Raw genomic sequence first — 24,987 nt, forward strand, 5'->3', positions numbered from 1 at the left:
GCTTAAAGCCAAAACTAGCCCAGCCCAGTCAACTTCAAGATCCCAGAGCATGTGGAGCTGAGCTGCTGGGCTGTGTGTTCAAGAGAGAGAAGTTATGACACAGGACTAGCAATTCAGGAAAGTCATTCCAAGTTCAGTAATAAGCAGCTCTGAGCAGCCATTTCTGCCCAGCACTATTCTGTCACTGGATGGAAGGCACACAAGTACAGCAATGTCACTGTGCTACTCCCTGCCTAGAGCACTCCATGAACAGAGACCACTGAAACAGCTGGGGTTTATTATGTACAGCAAACATGGTGCAGTGCAGTACAGCAGTACATCCTCAGCCCAGCTTTGTAGCCAGCTCTTTAGCCTTTGCTTTTTCCAGCTTCGCAATGCGAGCCACCGATTTTGGGCCCAGGACATTCCCGCCCCAGTGACGACGGATCTGCAAGGAAGGGAGAACAGGTTAGAGACCTCATCCCATCTCTTACTGTGTCACTCAACTCTGCACAAGGGGAAGAGCTCCCTCAACTACAAAGTTCTACACATTTCAAGCACTGCATTACATTTTGGGGCAGCAAAGAGAAAAGTTTAAAATCTTTCCTAATGAAGGACATTGGATTCAGCTATCTCATAACTCCTGGATTTGGGAGATGGAGTTTAGGTAGCCAAAGCTGCTGCCTTCTCTACAATCCTTGCCCTACGGTTGCTATTTACTTCTAAGCTGATGACAAATTTCACATTTTACCCCATTCTCAGGTAAAGACTGTGGTTCACTGTAAGCAAACCTATGTACAACACACCTAAGTATAAACTGATGACACTATGTCCCATTTCTCCCTTCTGAGAAAGTTAACAGTGTACAAAGACAAGGCCAGCAGCATAGAGTCTTACCTCATCGTATCTGTCATTGTAGTTGGTCTTGACAGCCTCCACCAGCTTTGCAAGGGCTCCCTTATCCTCCCTGTTGATGACAGTTTTAGTTCCTTTAGAGCCTTGATTTAACATTTTCCATAAATATATATTTTGCCATAGAATTTGAGAGCATCTAGTGGCAACTCAATTTTTCAGGTTAAGTAAAAGCATCACTTGGAAAGGGTTAACATCAGAAAATGCACTGCTCAGATTTTAGAGTAACCACCCTTTAGGTAAACCAAAATAATCTGCACCATCAGGATTTGATAGAAACATTTTTATCAGACACTATAGATGTGGTATTTTAATTTTACTACTTCAGAGAGACCCAAGTTTGCTACCCACCTGCCCTAGAGCCTGTACTTAGGGCAGTTTGCTTTCCCCACAAGACAATCAAGTGAGCTCCCAGAGCACTTACGGGTTAACCTGGGTGAAAGCCACACAGGTGCAGGTCTTCCTGTGGACCAGCCTGCCCAGCCTGGCTTTGCCCTTGATGATGCAGTAGGGAACCCCCATCTTGCGGCACAGGGCTGGCAGGAAAACCACCAGCTGAAAGGGAAGTGAATCCTGGGTTACTGAAGGAGAACATCCCTTTGTGCTGGGTGTCAGCCTGGGCTGTGCCAATTGCTCAGTGTTAAAAAGCTCGTTTTGCTCTTCACTGCTGGTTCAGGTGAAGAAATTCAAAACATCATTGCAAGGGCCCAACCTCACTGTCCAACCAGGACAGCTACACCCACTCACAAGCATCCCAGTTCTGGCTACTGTGTATTTTTTCCATGCATTCTCTTTCATGTAATTTGTCCTAAGATCCATTTTTGCCTTGAAAGCACTTCTGACCCAGCCTCAGTTACACGGGTAGCCTGTAACATGCTCACCTCAATGGGGTCTACATCGTGGGCAATAACGACAAGCTGAGCCTTCTTGTTCTCCACCAGAGTTGTGACGGTATTGACACCTGAAAAACAAATTATAGTTAAGCTTTGATTCCTCTCAGTCCATTTTCAGAGCTTTCTTGCAAGCCAACTCTGATTCCATAGCACAGCATCACTATGGAAGTTACAAAAACTTTTTTCACATCAGTGGCACAAAGACATTTCATGGACAATTTGCTAAAGCTCAGGGTTAAAAAGCTCGTCTATTTTGCTCTTCACTTTGAGCTCAGGTGAAGAAATTCATAACATCATTGCCATAGCTTGTCCGAGGCTGTCTGGTTGAAGAACTAAACTCTTCCATCACTTTTTTCCTCTCAAGAAATGCCACACTCCCATATTCCATCAGCTCAGGTACAAAGTTACCTGCTCGAAGCACCGGTGGCCTCTTGGTTGGAGCATCTCCCTTTCCTGCAGCTTTCTGCTCAGCACGAGCCAGTAGCCTCTGCTTCTTCTCTTGCTTATTTTCAGGCCTGTATTTGTGTGCCAGCTTCAGGAGCTGTGTAGCTGGAAGAGAACACCTACTCATTAGTTGCATGACCTGAAAATCCAAGCACTGATTTTAAAAACACATTGGTGCATTAGCGATCTTGGTGGTTGTCATGACATTTTTTTTTTCTCAGCAAAAAGTGATCATCATCTGCACAGTCCAAGAGAACACCCTGAGAGGCCCTATCTGAATGCACCTCTGATAGCACTGAGAGCTCCCTGACTGTCTGGATGAGGAAATGCCAGCAATTATGGTTAGAGGTGGTGCACTGGCTCTTTTAAAGCAAGGAGCATCTATGAGGAGGAAATTATTTACACAGGTTGAAAGTTTTTTGCCTAAACTCATGCACTGAAGACCCCTAAATCCCTTCTTTCTTCAGTGCCAGCATGTTGTTTTTTTCCCAAAACCTGCATTCCCACAATGCAGGGAATGCATTGTGCATCTCAAGCAATCTGTTTACACCACCCTGGGTGGTTCTACATCAAGCTGGAAGACTGGAATCACAGTTAAGATTTAATGCAGGCTTTGGGTCAGGAAACAGAGCTTTGGTATTTTCTAAATCCCTTTTCAGGGTACACAGCAGCGATCCAAGTCTTAAACCAGCAAACTGATTTTGACACCACCCTGGTCACTAAGGATGTATTTAAGGTAAGACACAGACACAACACCCCAGCTTACCTTTGTTAAGGCCCATTTTGGTTTCTTTCCCCTTTTCTAAGGCACACCCCATTTAGAACCCAAGCCAAGAGGGCCTTTTGGGGCACAGCCTCACCTGTCTGGCGGTCCAGGGCCTGGGTGAACTGGTTGATGGCAGGAGGCACCTTGAGGCGTTTGTAGAGGATGGACCTCTGGCGCTGCAGCCGAATGTAGCGCGGCCATTTCACAAACCGGGTGAGGTCACGCTTGGGCTGGATATCCTGTCCTAAAGAAACACAGCCTTGAGCTCAGGGCTGCCCCAAAGCCACAGCAGCAGCGTGGGAATAGCACAGGAGCATCAGTGATCTTGGTGGTAAAAGTGTCAGCACGACCACTCAGATAGCAAATATTCTTTCACATCATCTGCACCTTGTACGAGAACGGCACTGCACAAAGTCTGGAGTGACTTTGAATGTTTGTAACTTAATCTATTCATTGAACAAGAAAAAACCATAGGAGCAACTATCCCAAATATCCACTTACTCACCAATGCCAAAGTTCTTGGGCCTCTTCTCAAAGAGAGGATTGACGACCTTCTTGGCCTCCTGCTTTTTTACTACAGCAGGGGCCGGGGCCACCTTCTTGCCCTTGGCCTTCTTTCCTTTCGGCTGCAAGCAAGAAATACACTCTGTCTTGTTCTGTCTCCAAAACATGCGCGCTTGGAAAAGTTACCAGCCCACCCTAGAAATGCATTTATTTTCCTAGGCATTTCACCAGCCTGGCGGCCTCCCATGCTCGCCCTGCTCTCACGGAGAGAGCAAATGCTTCGCTTTACGTTTATAAGCTTTATAAACCATCCCGAGAAGAAAAAGGACTAAAGCGAACATGATGATGGCTTTGCCCGGCCTGGCGCTCCCCGAGAGCAGCCGAGATACCCCCACGGTGGTTACTGCCCACCAAGACCCGACGTACCCCGATACCGCCCTGCGGCCTGGCCGGGCTGCCCGAGCCGGCAGCAGCCCCGGGTTCCCGGCCCGGGCGGGCAGGCCCATACGTGGCTTTCTCTCATCCCCGCAAATCGAGCACGAAACACCGCTCCACCGCCTCCACCGCCAGCCCAGCACCCTCGCGGCGCCGCCTTGCCCCATCGTTGGCGGCGGATGCCGGCGGGCGGCCCCAGATGGCGGCGGATGGCTCCGGCCCCCCCCCCGCGCTGCCGCCATCACTCACCATCTTGGGCGGTGGGAGAGGAAGGCGGCGCGGTGCATGCCGGGAGATATCGGGGCGCGCGGTCTCGCGAGAGCTCCGGGGGGCGGGGCCGGGCCGGGCCGGGCCGGGCGGGGAGGGGAGGGCAGGGCAGGGCGCGGCCATGGCGCAGCCACGGGTGCTGCCCCAGAGCAAGGAGACCCTGCTGCAGTCCTACAACAAGCGCCTCAAGGACGATGTCAAGTCCATCATGGATAACTTCACCGAGATCATCAAGACGGCTAAGGTGGGCCTGAGCGGGCCGGCTTCCCCCCCTGCGGGGGTGCCAAGCGTAGAAGGGCGGGAGAACGTGAGGAAGGGGCTGTGAGGGGAGAGCAGAGCCCGTGAGCGGAGAGGGGAGCACCTTTCATAGAATCTCGGAATGTTAAAGGTTTAAAGGGACCTTAAAGATCGCCATGGGCAGGGACACCTTCCACCAGACCAGGTTGCTCTAAGCCCCGTCCAGCCAGGCTTTGGACACTGTGAATTGAACTGTAATTCACATACATAGATGTGAATTTCACATAGATAATGCGTGATCTCATTTCACATGTATGGGGAATTCATACACATATCCACATATATATTCCCATATATTATACCTTGTAGCATAGTAATTGTCTGTTTGAATTTTAAATATACAGAGGTGGATTTGTGTACTTTTTCCTTTAGATCGAAGATGAAACTCAAGTCTCTCGAGCAACCCAGGGTGAGCAAGATAACTACGAGATGCATGTCAGAGCTGCAAATATTGTGAGTAGCACTGTACTGTTCATACCTGTGGGCAGCACATCCTGCAGGGGCTGTTGGGTTCATTTTTGGATCCTTATAACATGCCCAAGGAGAGTAACTTCACATTTGGGGTGGCTGGGTCAGAATTCTGTCAGAATCCTCATGTATTGTGGGAGTTTTTATCCAAAGTTTGAGCCAAAGGAGCAGCTTGGAAGCTCTTGGAACCAGAGCAGAGCTCTGTTATGATGTGTGATTTTTCTCACTGCTGCAAGGTCCGAGCTGGCGAGTCCCTGATGAAACTTGTGTCTGACCTGAAGCAGTTCCTGATCCTCAATGATTTCCCCTCCGTGAACGAGGCCATCAACCAACGCAACCAGCAGCTGAGGAGCCTGCAGGAGGAGTGTGACAAGAAGCTGATTGCACTGCGGGATGAGATCTCCATTGACCTCTACGAGCTAGAAGAAGAATATTACTCTTCCAGGTACAAATAGGGCAGTGGACTCTGCCTTACAACTCCAGGCCTTTTTGGGGTACTTAGTCCAGACCATCAAATAGCCCTTAGAGTGCAGGTTTTGAGAATGTTCCCAAAAGTTTTCAGTCCTACTTTTAATTAGGTCAAACTCTTTTTCTGCAACTAAAGCAACTGCCTTTTCCTTGTAGATCCCCTACAGGATGTAAATGTCCTGGTGAAAGAGGTGTTCACAGCGTCCCAGGTTTGATAGGTAATTTCCTTAGGCTTCTGTTGTAATCATTAGAAAAGAAGATGAATTTCCTTGTGGGAAATCCCTCTGAAGGAGCCTCTGGCTCTCTCCCTACAGAGACCAGCTTGCTGAGCTGGCTCCTGATGTCACCTCACCTTGGTGGTGAGTCCTTTCACAAGTGACCTGGTCACACATTGTGCCTTTTCCCTCACAGTCCACTGCCCCCAGCTGCCTCCAGTCCTGCTGGGGTCAACATTTGCAAGGAGCAAAAAGACTTGCTCACTTTCATTGAATTTTGAAGTATTGTGATAGGATTTTCTAAGGAATGATTTATTACTGGTTTGTTTGTGGGATTTTTAATATTTTTAAAAGCCTCTTGTTTGGCAAACAGATTTTAGAGAATTCAGACACTTTATTTTTTTTTTGTCATGCACTCCAGCACTTCTAGTTAATGATGCAGTAAATGAGAGCAGAAGAAAACAAATGTAAACCTGGTTATCTTGGCTGCACTTTCCAAGCTAAGTGAAGTCAGTGCAATAATTCTAGGACTTTTAAACAAACTCTTAACTTTAAAAAAATCTTACTTAAAATTTTATTGACCAGGTTTTCTATGTTTTCCTTTTTTCTAAGAATGCTGAATGCCTATAACCCCAGATAAGTCAACTAAGTTGCTCAATATCTTTTAAAGTAAGGCCATTGTTTATGAATAATATATGTATTTTAAGAGTAAAAAAAAATAATAATATGACACAGCTTAGAGGTAAAGATTTAGAGTTGTTTCTCAAACTTTATTCAGTTTTTTGAGGAGGTTGTGATGCTCACAAACCCAAGCTCCTGTGCAGGTGCTGACAGGTCCATGACGTAGCAGTGAGCTTATCCAAAGGGATGTGGTGTGGGATGAGAGTGCCCCTCGTGTGCCAGGTGTGCTTCCCTCACTCTCCTTGTTCCCAGACTGCCACCACTGTGTGCTGGGCACTGTCACTTTGGGGCTGAGGGGTTTTGGCCATGCTGGCGTGGTCTGTTCACCTGCCTGGCCCCAGGTGCCACACAAAGCAACCCTTGCTCACAGAATTAACATGGAAGCACAAATGTTGGTGTACAGCAGATGGATTTGCCTTCCTGCTCTTTCTTATGGGTCATGAGGTGAGGAATCCTGGCAATTCTGCGGAGCTGTTATCTTTCACTTTGTTATCATGTAGCACTTGGTCGTTTGCTTTTAGCACTTCCTCCCTTCCTGTGCTCTTTCCTGTCCTTTTCTGCACCAAAGAAACTGTGTCTGTGTAAATACAGAAACAATGATTTATTCAAAATCCTTTTATAGTTAGAATACTACCATATTTTTAATGAAATCTTATTGTCTAGTGTGGGGGAAAGGGTTTCTGTTATGTCACAGCCATGTTTCAGTGGCTGTCAACACAACAGCCTGTTTGCCCCCAAAGGGGAGTTCCTTGGTGTCCTAGGAATGCCTCTTCAGTTGTAGGGTCAGGTGTTTGCCAGGCTTTTTATGTGCACATGGGGCTTTTGATGAGACCCAAAAGCAGATCCTTGAAACTAAACCTGAGAAGATTGTCCTGAAGGAATCATTGGTTTCCTGCCCTGTGATCAAGCAGTTTTGTAGAGCTGTCCCTCTGCACTCAGACTGGCTGGTTGCCTCAGGGGAGTAGTGCAGTCCCTTCCATGCCCTGAGGAGCCCTCCCAGGACAGAGCAGCAGGTTGGCCAGTGCTCCTGGGCTATGCAGAGTTGCTCACTGAGCCTGACTTCTGAGGAGTGTTAGCTGAGAGGTGGAACTTAGACTGGAACTGTTCTAACTGGGGCAGCAGGACAAGCAGTCATGCTTCTGACACAGCTGAAATGTGGTTGGCAACTCCCCTGCCATGATGTGTGCATGCTGTGGTCTGGTTCTCCTGGAAAATCATGGTCTGAGGTCTGTGACAGAACAGGAGTTGTAGTTCTGGTTCAGCCCCAATGGTCTTTGTTAACTGAACCCAGCTCCACCGTGTTGGGGGCTGCTCTTCCAAGGGATTTTACAGAAGTCCCAGATATAAAACCTCTATACACTGCCTTCTCACTTCTCCTGCAAAGCCAGCTGGGTGATGCTGCCAGAAAAGAGCTCAGCTTGCACTTAGTGCTTTGTGTGCTTGTTCCCCAAAGTGGTAACTGCAAGTCCAGCTTGCCTTCTCTCATCCTAACCCCCAGACCTGCATTTGTGTTCCATTGCTCCCTCCTCTGAGATCACAGGAGCTGTCTTGAGTGTGGGGTTAAATCTCACATGTTTCATGTTTGTGCAATATGAACTGTCTCATATTTCTATACTTAAAATATTTCCCTAAGCATCAGTCCACACATTACAAATGTAAATAAAGCTGCAACAACAAAATCACTTGACCCATTGGGTTTGTTTTTCTCTGAATGCAAGCTGCTTACTGCTCCAGCACTCACTTTGTCTTGGGTGTCTCTTGTGTGTGCAGCTCCTTCTTCTCTTTGGGATTTGTGTTGGTTTTGTTCCAGTTCCTTCCATGTTTCTTTTTAGTTTTGGCCCTTCCACATTATGTTTTCCTCAGAGTATGGGCAGGAATTAGCCTGTTTAAAAACCTTATTTTCCCACACTGCTGGTTCATCCAGTGTTGGAATCCAGCCAGCTGCTTTTAGAAGCACTGTTAGCTCTTTGAGAAAAGGCAGGAGCTCTCAGTACTTTTTAATGAAGCTTCAGTGGAAAACTCAAACCTGTGGAGCACTTTTTTTGAAAGGGCAGGGGTGTAAATAGGGTTCTTCTTTATTGTGACAGGAACAGGCCCAAAAACAATTGTGGCAGTTTTTTTGCTGAAGCAAAATTTAGAGCAGGATTTCTATTTTTTCCTCACATAGGTTGCAGTCTAATTCCAAGTAAAATAATTGTGGGTAAGGTCCATGTCTCACTCATCAGTATCAGAACTCACATATTTGGAGGTGCCAGGACTTCAGATCTTTTCAGAGACTTGGAGAGTCTGGATTAGAATTGAGCCTCTGTTTCATTTTGTAGCCATGGTTCTGTCTCTGAAATTGCCCCAACCCTCACCAGGCCCAAGAGGATTTAGGACCAGCCCTTAGGAGGGTGTCTTAGAGAAGGCAAATGTTACACAACTTAGGATGATTTCATGAACACAGACCTTACATCCAGCATTTATTTTACCATTTTCTTAATGCTTTGCTTCTGTCTCGCTCCCTCCACCCTTTCCACCCCTCCCCTCCTCTGTCACCACACCCGCTCTCTCCTCACTGGGGTTGTTTGTTCTGGAAAGCTACAGTCTGTGTGACAGCAATGATCTCCCACTGTGCGAAGCCTACTGGAGACAAGACTTTGCCTCGTTGTCCCCGGAGAGCCTCTCGATGCCTCTGGCAGCAGCCGCAGGAGAGCAGAGCGTTGCCACCTCGCAGAGTTCCACCCCGTCGCACCCGCACGTGAACGGGCACGGGGCAGGCCCCGCCGAGCATTCCTGAAGAGGATCCGCCTGTCCCGGGACGGCCCCGCCGCGGGTCACTCGGGGATGGCCCCGCGCTGCTGGAAGTCTTCCTCCTGCTGTGCTGAGCAAGCCGCTCCTGCTGTCAGGAGGAGGCACTGGAGCTGTGCTAGCAGGGTTCTGCTTTCCCTGCACGGCTGCAGTGCTTCCTCCACGCCAGGACCTTGCCAGGAGTGTTCCTGTCCCTTAAGAGATAGAGATATGTAGACACAAAATGAATCTCGTTATAACAAATTAGAGTCAGGTTCACTTTAACGTGATAGTTACGTGTAAAGTTCTTTTGAAGTCCAGTTTTTTTCCATGTGAGTGTTGGGAGTTGAATTTCTTTGGCATAAACTTGAGCCAAATGTGGGGGCAGCGAGCATGTTGGGGTTTTACTCTGCTTCCCAAAGTTACTGACATTCTGGCTGCTTTAAAGCTCTCTCAGGATGGCATCTGACAACCTCTGGTCTACTGTAAAGAGTCTTATAGGATTTTTACACTTCAGTCTTCACTGTCAAAATGCTTTACAAACTTGAACTCTTGATTTGGAAGGAGGATCCCAAGAGATCCTTATGGAAAAGCAGTGTTCCCCCCTTGGAAGAAGAACAGATGGACAGGGATCAGACTGAGGGATCAATGATGGCACTTGCTCAAAGCCACAAAGAGAAGCAGCATCATGCTTCAGTCAGTCGATTCCTTCCTCAGTGTTTACACAGAATTTCTTGTTAGTATAGTCTGAGCTAACATGGAGCCACTGTTTATGTTGGCTTTTAGTTTTGTCTGATGAAAAAATCTTGAGAGGGATACTCAGTTACTCTCAGTTTCCTTCCAAAGAAACACATTTGGTGCTTGCAGCTCAGTACATCTTCTGTCCTTTCCTTTTGTGGTGGCTCTGCCTTGGCTGAAGCTGTGCAGCTGAAGTGGAGATGCCACTGAACTGAACACTGTCACCACAGCTCGGTGTCACAGGCCCCACAGAGCCACCAGTGCATTCCAACAACTGAGCTGAGCTTCCCCAGCTTCCTGCTGTAATGTCTCATTTCTTAGGATGTGAATTTTGCTTTTTTTTTTTTTTTTTTTCGTTTTCTTCCATTCCACTTATTTTTGTAATTAGGTGATTTAATAAAACTGACTGTTTTGTATAATTTTTTAAGGCTTGTGTTTTCAGCCACGAAGCTTTGTGAAAGTGTCACAATACGAGCGTGCACATGCGAGGAGGGGATGAGCTTTGTCTTGTAGGCTGTAAAGAAAACCCTGCTCCCTGCAGCTGTTCCCGTAGAGGAGCTGCAGAAACCATCATGAAACTTGCCGTGCTCGGGGAAAAGCTCGGGTTTGTTCTCCAATAAAGAGAGGTTTGGCAAAGGAAGGTTTGGGAGCTGTGGCGGAGGCGAACCGGGGAGGTGTCTGTAAGGAGCGGGGGTCGCAGCCCCCCAGGGGGGCCCCGAGCACCCCCGGTGTGGCTGGGGGACGCCGTCGTTCCGCGCCGGCCGTGCCGAGCCCGCGGCAGCCCCGGCGAGGGCGGCTCCGAGCCCGGCGGCCGCTCCGTGCGCCCGGCGCTGCCGTCACTTCCCGGCCGGCGCGTCTCATCCATCACTTCCTGCCGGGGGCTCCACGAGGAGGGCACCGCGTTCCCCAGGCAGCCCCGGGGAGGGCACTGCGCCTCTGGGGCCCGGGACGGCCATGGCCAGCCTGGCCGCACAGGACTCCTACCTGCAGGGCTTGGCCAGGAGGGCCGGCGTGCAGCACGCCCCGGAGTCGCGGAAGAGGAAGTTTGGTACTGGAACTGTAACGCTTCGGTTCTGTCCTCTCCGGACGGTCTGTGGGAGGCTGGGCGCGACAGCCGTGCCCTCACGGGGTGCTTGGCCCGGGATTGTGCCGGTTTATAACAAAAAAAACAATCTGCCGAAACACCGAGCTCCCGAACATGTTACGCACATTGTACTGGGAGCCCTGGAAATCAATGGTCTCCATTCACTGTGGTGACGAATGTGGAGAGCTGGGATTTTAGGGAAGTGTGCAAGGATGTTTGGCCTATTTAAATAAATCCTGAAACGTATAAAATTTCAACATTAAGATATGTCATTGTGATGCTGGAACTTTAGTGTTCATTAATAACTGAATGTTTTGAGTGGGAATGTAGCATTGTCCTCTTTTGTGCAATTTGGTTTTGCCTTCCAGTGTCTAAGCCAGGCCAGCCCGAGGATGCTGGCAGACAGGTCAAGAAACAGAAGAAAAAGAAGCCCAGGAAGCAGACTGAGAAGAAGAATGCTCCTTCAGCCAAGCAGATGGTTTCTAACACCAGTAAACCCACTCCAGGACAGAAAGCAGCCCCTCAACCCAGCAAATCATCTCCACAGGGTGGTACACAGAACAGAAAGGAGAGTTTGGCTACAGGTAAGAATTCCAGCTTTGCCGTGGTCTGATTAAAGTGACCTGGGCTGAGCTGGCTACTTTTTACTTGCTTCACACAAGTCTAGTTTGGAAAGCCTGAATTGAGAACATCTTTGCTTATTTCATGTGCCTCAGAAGCTTTTGCCTATGGACAGGAATTTGTGCCATCACCACTGGGTGGCTCTCTGGAAACGGTGTTTAACTGAACTGCAGAGGTTTTGTGCATGGGAGTAACTTTGGGGATTACACGTGGATGCAATCCCTGTCCTGCCAGCTCAGCTTTCCTTTATGACAATGAAAAGCCAGATCACAGAGAAAAGATGTCCGGAGCCTCTCTGTTCCACAAGCTTGGTGCTTGTCCTTGCATTGCCAGGCAGCCCCAGGGCATGCCAGGCCACTGCTGGCAGTGTTGAATGATAAAAGGGGAAATTCTAAAGAAACCAATGAAATAGAAACTCCGGGTTTGTGTGGATTTTCCGTTCCATTCACAGTGTCTAAAGAGTTCCCAGAGTTTTTCCTATAGCCAGAGAAAGTGCTACTGTTCAACTGGTGCCGCTTTTAAAGTATTTTTATTTTCTCCCCCTCATTTTCAGGAAGTAAAAGTGAACTGAGTTCCCCTTCTGTTTCTGCAATCAACCTGTTACGTCAGAGACTCCATGAAAAGATTAAAAAGGCTTCTGGACAGGTGTGGGGACTCTGAATGTGTATCCATATGTGTGTCCATGCACTTGAAATTCTTCTCAGCCTTCCAGGGCATGTGGGGACAGGATTTCACAGGCTCAGGGTTTGAGCTGATTCCATCTCATAAGGAATTGTCTGTAGGTATTGCCAGATGACTTCTGTGTGTTCTGTGGAAAAACCTGTGAGAAAAGATGGGGTCAGCTTCAAAGAGAACATGCCTTTGCTGATTTTTAGGGAAAAGCAAAATAGTGAGAGCCTGAAAGGGGACAGCTATTGGCTGTTGGGGGAAAGCAAAGGGTTTGAAATGTTGTTACTGTGTTTGGTGTCTCTAAGAGCTGAGTCACAGCTTCACATCACAGGTGGTGCTTCTTAGCAGGGCTTTGAAATCAGGAACTTGGGAACAGCCCACTTTTAATTCTGCTTTAACTCTTTAAGGCTTCTCATTCATATCCATCCTTCTCCTTAGGATAACGCCAAAGAGTTAACCCCCGCAGTCCTGGAGAAGAGGCAGCGAAGGAAGTATGAGAGAGAGAGGAAGAAACGCCGGCGAAAGGAGTTGAAGATGAAGGCAAAAATGGAGAAGAAAGAAACTGAGGAGGTACCAGAAGAGCCAGAAAACAAAAAGGAGGAGAGCAAAGCTGAGGTTGTCTTCAACAGGGTTGAAGTTCATGAAGAGAATGAGTTGAACAAGGTCCAGAAGAAGAAGGAGAAGAGGAAAGCAGTGAAAGGCAATATCACTCCTCTGACAGGCAAGAACTACAAGCAGCTGCTGAGCAGGCTGGAGACCAGGAAGAATAAACTGGAGGAGCTCAAGGAGAAGGACGAGAAGAAAGCTCAGGAGCTGGAGACCAAGATAAAATGGACAAATGCTCTCTATAAGGCAGAAGGGGTGAAGATCCGTGATGATGAGGAGCGTCTGAAGGAGGCCCTGAAGCGCAAGGAGAAGCGGAAAGCCCAGCGCAAGAAGCAGTGGCAGGAACGGACTGTGAGAGTGGTGGAAAAGATGCAGCAGAGGCAGGACAAGCGCAAGAAGAACATCCAGAAGAAGAAGAAGGAGAGGATAGAGAAGAAGAAAGCCAGGGCCCGGAAGAAGGGCCGAGTTCTGCCAGAGGACTTGAAAAAAGCTGGGTTCAAGTGAGAGTGAGGCAGCTGGGCCTGGCATTGGGGTTCCAGGGTGAGCTGTGTATCACACGGGGCTGTGTCACTGTCCCAGGCTGTGGGGCAGGCACTGCCACAGCTTCCCTGCCTCATCATACTAAAAAAACTGTTGTGTGTTTGTTAATAAAATTTTTTATCCTAAAGAAACACCTTCTGGCTGATTTCTAGTAGGAATTGTTCTTTTTCTAAAGGAAAATGTCAATTGCTGTCACTTCCTCTGATGGGCTGCACAGCGTCTTCTTTGCATCCCCTGGAAGTGGGGAAGAGGAAACAAAAAGGCAAAAAAACCAAACATGGGATTCATCTCAACACAAAGATTCTGCAGATACTGTAAAAACTTTGCTTAATATGATCTTGGATTATACCTTTGGAAAGGACAGTGCATCTTAGATACATTTATCCTCCCTACCACAAGACAACTGAAAATCATTTTCAAATTTAGGCGCTGCTGTTCATTTATCTTATAAGTTATGTTTTATCAGCATTAGATCAATATAGACATAAACACACACATATACACGTGCATGGATTTATTGTGGAGCTATCTGATCTTTTTGGATCATCCATAGGACACACTGACTGAACTTGATCGTAGAAGGATTGGCTCCAAGTCTGTCTTTGGTAATAATAAAAAATTAGGCCAAAAAAGAAAATTCTGGCAACCACAGGTGTCTGCAAGGGTTTCTTCTCTGTGTAGTTCATCAGTGCAAAATTATATTTGGTCATTAACAATTTTGTCCTTTATTTTTGTTATACAGAAATACAAATGTAAACTTGAGCAGTTGTTTCCCCAGGTCAGGGGGGAAAGTACAGCTTGGCTGCTGGCAATTCAGCCTGGGGAAGATTGGTGGGAACAATCCATCCAGAAAATAAAGCAACTCTGCCCCTGAGATCAGTCAAACCTTGCTGATGCCCTCCTGATCTTGGTTGATGTGAACTGATAATTTGTACTGAGCTCAAAGATGTTATAAATTGAGTCCAGTTGAATTCTGGTGCTTTGGAAGAAGCTCTTATTTGCCTTATCAGTGAAGCTGATGAATGTGCTGAAGGAGATGCAGGCTGTGCTGTGCAGTGCTTCCCAGCTGGAAGAACAACCATGCCAGAGCCCGGGTAACTCCGTGGTGCAGCTGTAATCTGAGACTGCAGAGCCAAGAGCCTAAGGACTGGATCTGTGCTAAGTTCCTGGTCAAGCCTCAGGTCAAGCCAAAGGCAGCCTGTTCCACACTGGAGTCAGCAAGGAGACCTCTCCTCAGGCACAGACTGAGCTCTCCCCATGGATATCTTCTCTTTCTTCACATTCTGAACGGCCCTGCACTCACAGCTTGCCACTTCAGTTCTAGAAATCTGAAATACATGTTTGGAAATCTGAAATAGTTGCTCTGCAAAGAATATTTTCCATTGAACGGGCTACAAGTGAGGTATTTATCAGCTGTCCAGAATGCTTGCCAAGGAGGGCTTGAAGATAAAGTAGAGCTTTGTTCTGGGAGGTCAAACAAGTTCATTTGGGAGTAACAGAGCTACTTTGAGCCATATCCCTTTTAAAAAACCCTCAGAACAGATTCAAGGAACCTGAGTAACTATTAAAAACACTTCAGCTGTGATTTCTTTTTGGTTGGAGATTCTTCCCTCAGCTGCAACCACATTGATTTCATTTTTGTTTATATTTGTGGTAAACTGTAAATCAGTTGAGACAAATCTCAGTGAGATGGTTTTAGATGCGAAAGATGTTTCAATCTCAGTGGGCTCCACTGCTCTGGCAGGGTTGTGCCACAGAAAATAAAGGGTGAATGCATCAGCTGTGCTTCTAATGATGCAATATTTCAAAATATGTGTATTTCTCTTCCTGAGGGATTAGATGTTTACTCTGTAAAAGACACGTGGAAGTACTCTATGCCTATTACAACAGCTGAAACTTCACTAAAATAACCAAACATCCATATCTTTTTTTAATTCTGTGTTAATTTTACTGTCCAATTTGAAGATAACTATTAGTCCCCTTTCTTCTCTCTGTTCTTGATCCTCTGTCCTTCCCCATCACCCTAATTCTGTGCTCTCAGGCTCTGTATGCCATGGAGATAAGAGCGTGGGTCAGGTGCAGAAAATGGGAATCCCCAGGAGACTGTGCAAAGTGGGACTGTTTGTGTGTTCCTTTATGCTTGGGTGGAAATGCTGAGAGGATATTTATGCAATTGGAAAGTGGCATCAAGCTGGGAGGGGCTGCAAGCCCCAGAGAAAACAGAGTTCAGTCAGGGCTTGATGATTCAGAAAAACAAATGGCCTGAAAATTGAGTTTGTTTTCATGAAGTCAAGTACAAGGTTTTCTGTGCCTCAGACCTGGCTGGAAGAGGTTCCATAGAAAACACATGGATTGCATTTGGCCACAGGCTGAATGTCACCCCAGTGCTGTGTCCTTGCAAAGCAGGCAAATGTCCTGTGGGAATGTACAAACTGTGACTGCTTTTCAGTTTGGGGGGCAGTCCAGCTTCACTTCATACTGCTGAGGGCTCAGCAGGGGGATTTGGGTTGCTTTGACACCAATTTCACAAGAATGGGCTGATTAGGGAGAGTCCAGGCAGAACTGACAGAAATAATCCCAGATCTTGAAGTAAGAAAATTACAAAGAAAGATTGAAAGAGGTCACAGAAAAGAAGAGGAGAGGAAGCATCAGAGCCTTCAGGTAAGGAAAGGGAGACTGCCCAGACCTGAACTGCAGCAAGTGAGATCCTGGCTGGAAATTTGGAAGCCTGCTGATGAGAGAAGGGCTTTCCTACCTGCTCTGTGTACAGCCATCCCTCAAAGAATGGCTGAAAAACAACTGTTTAAACGCCCCTCTGCACATTTTTCTGTTTTGCATGTGCTGGAAGCATCAAGCACAAGGTAAGGAACGTGGAACTGACAAATCCTGGTGTCAGTGTAGCAGCTCTCATGACACAACTAGCACAGGAATGAGATAAAACTGGTCAAAACACAGAATAACTGCTAGATGGGGAAGGCTGTTTGTACTTCTTTCTGTGTTTGTGGATCTGCAGCATTTTTAGGCAAGAATCCAGAACTGCTTAGCATGAATCTGTGAAGGCTTTAAGTGGTGGAAGGCCTTAAGACATATATATTTATATAGATGCACACACATACATATATATATGTGTGTGTGTGTGTTGTATATATAGTTAGTCATTATTTTTAAGTAGGATTTTGTGATGCTTCCTGGTGAAAGCTAATTAGATTGCCTCAAAGGAAAGTGAAGGAGAAGCACCAGAGAGGGTTTCTCTGGGTGTGACACAGTAAAGCAAATTAAAAAAACCCCTTTTTGCCACTTGTCTTTTTCCAGCCAAAGAAATTAAAGCAGGAGAATCACTCCTGCCTGTTCAGATCCATTGGCACTGTCCTATGCCTTACCAAGGGCCAGTAATGGTTTCTGGGATTACTTCAGCACCCTCCAAGATGCAGCATGTGCCAGTTCCTCCCATTAATATAAATGCTACCATCCTTATAAATCGTTGATAAACAGCCTCTTTCTCTCTGTGGGCTTTTTTTGTTGTTTATTTTTGTTTGGTTGGTTATTTTTTCCCCCTGCAGGCTCCAATCACATTATAGAAAGTAGAAAGCTGTGACTGGAAATGATTTTGGTCCCTCCAGCCAGCCTGGAAGAGCACTTCTTGTGGAGGCTTGGGTACCAAAATAGTAGCAGTGAAATAAAAAAGACACTGATCCATAGCTTCCTGCTCCTGTCCTCACTGAGAAAGGAGTAACAATTAATGTGCTTGGAACTCCTTTGGAGGCCCCATGCAAATTCATTTTGTGTTTGTCACAGGGACCAAAGTTCACACTGTAGGCACCTTTGCTTCCCTGTGAGCAGAAGAAGAGATTAATTTGAGCTTTTAAGGTAAGACTGCTGGGCTCGGGAAAGTTGATTTTCATGGCTGTTGTAGAGGAAATTATTTCTTTGGCTTAATCTTTATCTGATGTGCATTAGGATTGTGAAACGTTGCTTTGGTGGTCTCACACCTTAGTTTACCTTCCCTACAGGCACTTTTGCAGGGAGTGCCTCTGGTGTTTCCTGTGCTGTGAAAGGTGGAGTTTATCAGCCCAGGTGATAACTGTGTTAGCTCTCTGATAGGACTGGGCTGGAGGGTTGGATTCAATTGCAAAGGGTGCGTGCTTGAGATGAAAAAATGGAATGTACAGAAAGTGGAATCAAATTAGAAAGACAGATCCCATTCACTAGAGCTGGAGTTAAAGCTCCCTGACATGGAGACCTTGCTCAGACATATTTCATCAGCACCCTGGCTCTTACAGTCTGACACCTTCTGTTTTATCACTCCAGAAAAACTGAAAGAGAAACTACCAAGAAGCTTCATCTTCCTCTGAGGAAATGATGCATTTCTCTCTGAGTGACGTACTTACAGCCGTCTTCCCTTTATCTTCATTCTTTGCAGAGTGAGAGCTGCTGGAATTCAGAAGTTGCCCATCCTTCTCCTCTAGAAGATATGATTTCCAGGAAACTGTTGGTGGGATCTCTTCTCTGCCTGGGTGTAGTTGCTGCAGTTGTCTGGTAAGCATTTGCTGTACCTAAAACATCCTGTGTAGATCCTGTGGTAAAATTCATAGAACACGAAAATAAAGGCTCTGCATTTTATGGGAAGCCCCTGCTCAAGCTGTAAGAAAGAACAGCAAATTGTGCAATAGATAAAGGAGCACTGGGAGAGGGAGAAGGCCCTAAGGGAAAGAGGAAAAAAAAGCAACTGAGTCCAAATCAGGCTGCTAACCTGTAGTCACTCACAAACAAGTGCTGAAGTATAGAATATTCCAGTTACATTTCAGCTCAGGCCTTAACAGAGATGATTATCGGTCTCTTCAGACAGTCCCAACTCATTCCAGTGTCAGCAGGGACAGCTTTGTAACTATCAGACCTCACTGCTTTCAAACACTGAGAATTTATAACTGAATATTCTGATAGATTTTGTGGAGCAAACTCACACATCATTGGAAGGGAATATGAGATAAAGTATTTCTGTAAAGTATTAAAATTATTAATTATTAAATTAATTTAAATATTATCAAATATCCCATTTATGATGGTGCAATTTGCTATACATTCACCCTGTGAGTATCTGCATCTTGCCTCAGCAGCAGGACACTGTGTTAAAATGTGAACACAGCAGATCCTACACTAATTAATAAAGTAGACATGGAGTTAGTTAGCCAGTGTTACCTCTCAAAATCTTTCTCAGGTCCTTAGGTGATCTTGGAAAACCCTAGGAAGGTTTCCTTCAATATTTCCTATCTTAAAACATTTCTTTGCTCTCACAGGGCTATAGGTGGGAGTGGAAAAGTGCACTACCTGCCCTACTACCTTCCTTGCCCTGAAATCTTGTAAGTATTTTGTTTTGTGTCTAATGAGTAACACAGATCGTTGTTATAGTCCTGCTCTTCATGACCACACAAACAGTGACTAGCAAGTTGCTTGTTCTTTATTTATGAAGCTCTGATTAGTCACTCTCTTAAAACAAAAAGCTAACAATGCTGTTTGGGCCTGCCTCCTCTGCAGGACAGCCCTGGGCCTGGACAGGTGAGGGAGGCTTTGTTTATTTTGAGTCACAGAGCCCAGGACTAAAAACCCGTTGATGCAGCTTCCTTATCAGGGTGTAATCACACACCTGCACATGCACAACTGTGCTTTGAGTACTCACTCAAGAGACAGAGCCACCTAAATGAGAGAGGTGACATGAGCCGGCACAGGAGGAGCTCTGGCACAGTTTTGCAGAGGATGGAGCACATACATGACCACTGCTGACAGTCCCACGTGGATTTTGACCCCTAAACCCTGGTTTCCCCTCAGACTGGGATTGCTGCCAGCACCTCCCTGTCCCTATTGTGTTCTGTCCCAAAGCTGTCCCTTGCCTGGCAGCCTGGGAGGTATGTGCAGGTGCTGCCAAACCCTGGCCCAGGCAGGGCAGTGTCCACAGCAGCTGCAGCTGGATTTGGACAGCTCTCAGTGCAGCAGCAGATCCTGGAGCCAAACTTGGTTGATATTTTAAGAAAAGTATAACAATCCCTTTCTTTCCCCACCCCATCATGCAGCTCCATGAAACTCCAATATACAGAAGAGAAGCTAATCCAGCTTTTCCCCCAGTAAGTACCGGCTTTTTTATCTCCTGACCTTTAAACCACTGTTCCTCTCTTCCAGGCATACCCATGCATTATTCAATGGATATTTCTTCCTTTTTACAGATTATTTTATCAGCAGCCAAGAGTGCTGGCGCCAAAGTAAGTTTCTTTGTTTGAACTTTGTTTCTTCTGAGTTTGGCTTGGGCACTTTGCAGCACTCACAGTTCCAGAGTCCTGGGGCACGCTGAGCAGGACCTTGTTCCATGAGACCCCAACCACAGGAGTGTGTCACTAGCTGCCTGTGCTGCTCTAAGGTTGGGTTTGGTTACTATACACTTATTAACACACTTACTGTTAATTCTCAGTTATTACATTAGCACACACACACACTCTGTTGTGGCCAGGAACTCTTTTTAAGATGGGAGATCTGTAATATCTGTAAGTGGGAAATACCTTTTAGAACCAACTGTGGGAGAGCTTTGAACCCATTTCAGGGCAAAATAAAGCAGGTGCTCTGTGTGACCTTCAGCAGTGGTTTCAGCAAACACAGACAAATCTCTGAGACACAGCCAAAGCAGGGAGTTTAAGGGAAGATTGGGGACAGCAGCACTAAGAAGTGGCTTGGACAAACTCTCTGTGCAGCTCAGGTTGTCACAGCCTCCTTTGGCCCTGCTCCTGTGACCTTTTATCTGGAGCAGTTCACCTTCAACAGCCACATTCTTTTGCATGTTAATGAACACACCCTGTTGGTACACACACACACATATATATATATTTTCCCCCACATTTTCAGGATGTGCTCAGCCTGAGTATTTCTTCCATATTGGAATAAATTTCTATGCTAAATCACCTGGCATATACTGGGCTAAACAAAGGGAGAATCTTGAAGCTTTTCATGCTCTGTGTCTTCTGGAGGGAGTTCACTGGCACTGAGAGGATGTCCATGACCATGACTCATTGGGAAACCCAGGCCAGCCCTTTAAAATGAATTTTTAAAAGCTTAGAGAAGTGAACATGCATGTTTCTTTCCCTCTCCAGAAAAAAAAAAAAAAAAAAAAAAAAAAAAAAAAAAAAAAAAAAAAAAAACAACCCACAGGATAATCAGCCCAGAAACAAAACAGATCTGTTAGAACATCATTTTCCCCAACCCAAATTCTCCTTCCTGTATAATTTAATCTTTCAATCACACGCGTTGCTGCAGGAAGGAGCCAAACTGTTATTCTTGTATCCTCTCAGACTGAAACTATTAGGTCTGGGTTGGAGGATCTGACTGGATCTGCTGCCTGAAGCACCAGGCTGCTCCCCACAGCTCCTCCAGTTTGGTTCTGATGCTGTTTTGCCTTGGAGCTGTGTCAGGTCTGGCAGCCCCCAAGTGTGGCCACGTGCTGTGTGTGACAAATTTCATTAGCAGAGGGCTCCTGCTCCTGGTCTGGAGTAAATGTGAGCAGGCTGGGGTGAATTCCACCCTAAATGACATCTCTTTTTAAAATCAAAAAGGTAAGAATGAAACACTGAAAACAAAGCAGCAAACTGAAATAGCATTGCAGAGCTGTAACAGGGCAGAATCAGACTCTGCTGCATTTATATTCAGTATTTCCAGTTCCCTCACAGAAGATTAAGGATTTTTTTTCCTAACTTTTTTACACATTTGAATGCTGGCTCCCATACAGCATTTTAAATTATATCTGAATGTGTTGGAGCTATATATAAATACTGGAAAAATAAGCTGTCATGCTTCAAGCTGTGTTTTAATAATACAGCAATGGGGGTATATTTTAATAGTAATTTTCATATTATTATTATTATTATTATTATTACTTGTGTTTTAATCTGCATGTAGCAATCTGCATCAGGCTGATAGCAAATAGGCACAGCTTCCCATTCTGAGAGTTCAGTGGTCATTAAACTCTCCTCAGCAGCAAAGTCCTTAAATGAGATTTTAGCAGATCCTCAGGTTTTTGCTGATGTGTAAAGTGCTTAATTTCAGTCCAGGGATTTAAATGTCCATACTCTGTAATCTCAAATAAGAGTGCAGGGAGAAAATATCTGAGGCTAATACCCTCCATGGCGAATTAATGCTGATTCACACACTATTCTAGCTGCCTTTTTTGTGCCTTTTTCCCCCATTTACTGGCCTCAAAACCAACAGGAACAGTTCTATATCACTAACATTTCTGGGTTTTGCCCCCTTCAGGCGCCAGGATGTGCTGACAGTCACACCATGGCTGGCTCCCATCGTCTGGGAAGGGACCTTCAATCCTGAGATCCTGGAAAGTGCCTACAGACCCCTGAACCTCACCATAGGGGTGACAGCCTTTGCTGTTGGAAAGTAAGGGAAGCACTCAGTGGACACAGTTTTTGGAGTGATGCCCTTCCTCTGTGGAAAGATGATTTTGGCTCCCCATTTCCTGAAATTCGTCCCAGTCCCTAGGGGGATTTTGTGCCCATGTAATCACACAAGCCCATGGGATGACAACACTTGGGGTATCTGAGGTGGGGGCAATATTTTTTGTAGAATTACCAGGTGGCTTGGAAATTAGAGCTGGTCAAAATGGGAATAATCCACTTATTCCTCATCCTCCACTACACCCATTACATGTGTGGTGTGTGGATTCTTGCAGTGGTAATCAGTGAGCTCTCCTCACTCCTTGCCTTGCATTCACTAATGTGCCCTTCATAATCCACCAGGCTGGTTTTCTAGGATGGTTTGGGTTGGAAGGGACCTTAAAATTCATCTCCTTCCACCCCCTCCTATGGGCAGGGACACCTTCCACCAGACCAGGCTGCACCAACCTGTCCTTGGACACTTCAGGGATGGGGCAGCCACAGCTTCTCTGGGCACCCTGTGCCCCACCCTCACAGGGAAGAACGCCTTCCTCATATCTGATCTAGCCCTGCCCTCCTTAAGCTGAAGGCCATTCCCCTTTTGCTCTATCACTCCACACCCTTGCAAAAAGTCCCTGCCCCCAGCAAGGCCCTCCCTGTCCCTGCTGTGCTCCCCACGGGCTGTGTCTGTGCAGGTACACGAGGTTCGTGCGTCGCTTCCTGGAGTCGGCGGAGCGGCACTTCCTGCGGGGCTTCCAGGTGAACTATTACATCTTCACAGACAGCCCCCAGAGCATTCCCCAGACCCAGCTGCAGCCAGGGCGCAGGCTGGCCGTCGTCCCCATCCACAAATTCTCCAGCTGGCAGGAGATCTCCATGCGCAGGATGGAGGCCATCAACAGGCACGTGGCCCAGGTGAGCCATCGGGAGGTGCAGTACCTCTTCTGCCTGGACATCGACATGGTGTTCCACAACCCCTGGGGCCCCGAGACCCTGGGGGACATGGTAGCAGCCATCCACCCTGGATACTTCAACGTGGCACGAGAGCAGTTCCCTTATGAGAGGAGGAGCTCTTCGGCAGCCTTCATCCCCGAGGGAGAAGGGGATTTCTACTACGGAGGGGCTGTGTTTGGAGGCTTGGTCAGGAAGGTCTATGAGCTCACCAAGAGCTGCCACATGACCATCCTGGCAGACAAAGCCAACGGGATCATGGCAGCCTGGCAGGAGGAGAGTCACCTCAACAGGCACTTCCTGTCCCACAAACCCTCCAAGGTGCTTTCTCCAGAGTATATATGGGATGACAGGAAGCCAAAGCCCCCCGAAATCCGCCTCATACGCTTTTCCACGGTGAATAAGAACTATGAAGAGGTCCGGAATTGACCATCTGATCCCTGCAGAGAGATGCTCCACACAACCAAACCCACCAAAACTTGTTCCTGCAGAATGTGCCCCGCCTCCTGATAGGAGCAAACTGGGAAGGGAATGTGTGGATAATTCCTCTGGAGAACAGAGTCTGAATGCATTTCAGAAGCAGCAGTCAAAGTGCAGGTGAGACTGAAAAGGTTTCTGGACTCCCACTCTTAGTAAATACACCCTGCTTGAAGCTGTAGCGCACAAAAAAGCATCCAAAAGGCCAGTTAACCAGTGCAAGGCTGTAGTTGCTTTTGCCTCAGTGTTTTCCTGAGGCCTGGTGGAAACTTAACAAGATCAAAATGGAATTTGACATTCCCGTGGAGGAGAAGACTTTGGGTTTTGGTATAAAGACCTTTTCGCTTTAAAAGAAGAGAACGTTGCAGGGCAATAAATTTTCCTGGATTGTGATTTAAACTGACACCTTTTGTCAGAATCAGGAGGAAACTTGCACTCGGAGCACGTTATCCCTGACTGGTGTGCAGTGGATTTCTTGGACCTTCTCAGCAGAGAGCTGGTGCCAGGCATTGCCAGTAATGGCCCTGGTCTGACAAGGCAGACGGTGTGAACTCATCTAGCAGTTATCTCCCAAATTCCAGCCTGTGCTTTGGAGACCCAAGTTTAGACAGAACTGGCACAGCTCAGAGCAGACTGAACTTCTTCGGGTTTATTTCAATCACAGATGTGCTCTGAACCTTTTCCCTGGGTCACACGTCTCTGTGGATCATGTAATCTTTTCCAACACAGAAAATCTGGGTTTGAGATGTTCGTGTTCCTCTCCGTTGCTTCAGCCCTTTCCAATTTCTCTGAGCCCTGTGAAATAAATTGGCGAGAAGCTGCTGGAGCTGACAGCACGAGCTGATGCCTTTCCAGCAAACAGGGTGATTTCATTCTGTAATGAAACGCTTTGGTGAGGCTGGGAGTTCAGCCTGGAGCTGCGAGCGGGCTGGGGTTAACATTTTCTCTCCTTGGATGTGCCGAGGAGCGTTTAGAGCCTGACAGCTCCCCCGGGTGAGCGCGGCTGTGGCTGGCAGCGAGGTCACAGCACGGGGGCTGCGTGTGCCACCTCCCTTGTCACAGCAGGGCTGCCATCAACGTCGGCTCCCTCTGCCACCGGAGGGCTGAGCACGTCAGTCCCTGTTCGCTCCCAGGGAGCGGCAAAGAGGCCGCGGGAGCTGCGGGGAGCGGCAGCGCTCAGCGGGGAGAGGAGGAGCGGGGTGAAAGGGTGAACGGGCTGTTTCTAAGGGAACGGTTCAAGGGAAAAAAAAGGAGAGGGGGGAAAAAGCTCATTTGGCAGAGAGAGGGAAAATAGGGAAGAGGTGCCTGACTGTTCCTGCTTCTCCTCACATGAGAAAATTGCTGTATGGCAGCGAATCAAGTATTCAAAGCTTTAGGGCCCCACCACTGATTGCAGATGACTTAACGAGCCATTTCAGTCCTGTGAGCAGGCTGGAAATGGCACTTGCCACTGTCATTGCAGGCATTTCATCTTCCAGAAGACTAATTAGAAAAGCTTTCACGGACCTATAATATAGATAAGGTACCTGAAATACCTCCAGCCCCAAAGCCCCAGTGGCAGCTGGGTTGGCTGATTCATGCTTAATCCAGCAAAGGGTCTTTATTACATTTTCTCCAGACTGTTCTTAGTGATGTGCTGCAGGAGGAAGATGCCTCTTCCCATAACCAAACCAGAACTGAAACCCCTGCCATGTATGTTGGGTAACCAGGCACTTCATCTAAGCCAAAATGGTGAGGAAAAATACTTATCTAAATATTTCCAGAAGGATACATTCCCAACCAGCCC

The 24,987-nt window shown here is 46.9% G+C and overlaps 4 protein-coding genes across 5 annotated transcripts; 3 read left to right on the forward strand and 1 right to left on the reverse strand.

Annotated features, from left to right (window-relative positions):
• Positions 1-260: 260 nt before the first annotated feature.
• Positions 261-4,235, reverse strand: RPL7A (ribosomal protein L7a). The gene is made up of 8 exons (XM_083875933.1): positions 4,183-4,235; positions 3,500-3,620; positions 3,089-3,238; positions 2,193-2,333; positions 1,773-1,852; positions 1,316-1,446; positions 877-946; positions 261-427 (listed from the first exon to the last, which is right to left on the reverse strand). Exons 1-8 carry the CDS (start codon positions 4,183-4,185, stop codon positions 323-325), a joined length of 801 nt encoding a protein of 266 aa, XP_083732059.1. The 5' UTR covers positions 4,186-4,235; the 3' UTR covers positions 261-322.
• A 57-nt stretch (positions 4,236-4,292) lies between these two features.
• On the forward strand, positions 4,293-9,215 carry MED22 (mediator complex subunit 22). Of its 2 annotated transcripts, none has more exons than XM_083876089.1 (4): positions 4,293-4,444; positions 4,870-4,950; positions 5,202-5,410; positions 8,916-9,215. In XM_083876089.1, the coding sequence occupies exons 1-4, from the start codon at positions 4,322-4,324 to the stop codon at positions 9,106-9,108; spliced, it is 606 nt and encodes a 201-aa protein (XP_083732215.1). In that variant the 5' UTR covers positions 4,293-4,321; the 3' UTR covers positions 9,109-9,215. The 2 variants fall into 2 exon arrangements, with proteins under 2 accessions (XP_083732215.1, XP_083732214.1); XM_083876088.1 differs by having other exon boundaries at positions 8,910-9,214.
• Positions 9,216-10,691: 1,476 nt separating this feature from the next.
• SURF6 (surfeit 6) lies at positions 10,692-13,685 on the forward strand. Its single transcript, XM_083876087.1, has 4 exons — positions 10,692-10,884; positions 11,289-11,504; positions 12,095-12,186; positions 12,649-13,685. Exons 1-4 carry the CDS (start codon positions 10,791-10,793, stop codon positions 13,318-13,320), a joined length of 1,074 nt encoding a protein of 357 aa, XP_083732213.1. The 5' UTR covers positions 10,692-10,790; the 3' UTR covers positions 13,321-13,685.
• A 3,487-nt stretch (positions 13,686-17,172) lies between these two features.
• On the forward strand, positions 17,173-24,018 carry GBGT1 (globoside alpha-1,3-N-acetylgalactosaminyltransferase 1 (FORS blood group)). Its single transcript, XM_083876047.1, has 7 exons — positions 17,173-17,223; positions 17,777-17,892; positions 18,651-18,713; positions 19,422-19,472; positions 19,572-19,607; positions 21,643-21,777; positions 22,469-24,018. Exons 2-7 carry the CDS (start codon positions 17,828-17,830, stop codon positions 23,151-23,153), a joined length of 1,035 nt encoding a protein of 344 aa, XP_083732173.1. The 5' UTR covers positions 17,173-17,223; positions 17,777-17,827; the 3' UTR covers positions 23,154-24,018.
• Positions 24,019-24,987: the final 969 nt, after the last annotated feature.

Source organism: Zosterops lateralis (genome assembly GCF_965231275.1).
Source record: "Zosterops lateralis genome assembly, chromosome: 20".
Taxonomy (NCBI): domain Eukaryota; kingdom Metazoa; phylum Chordata; class Aves; order Passeriformes; family Zosteropidae; genus Zosterops; species Zosterops lateralis.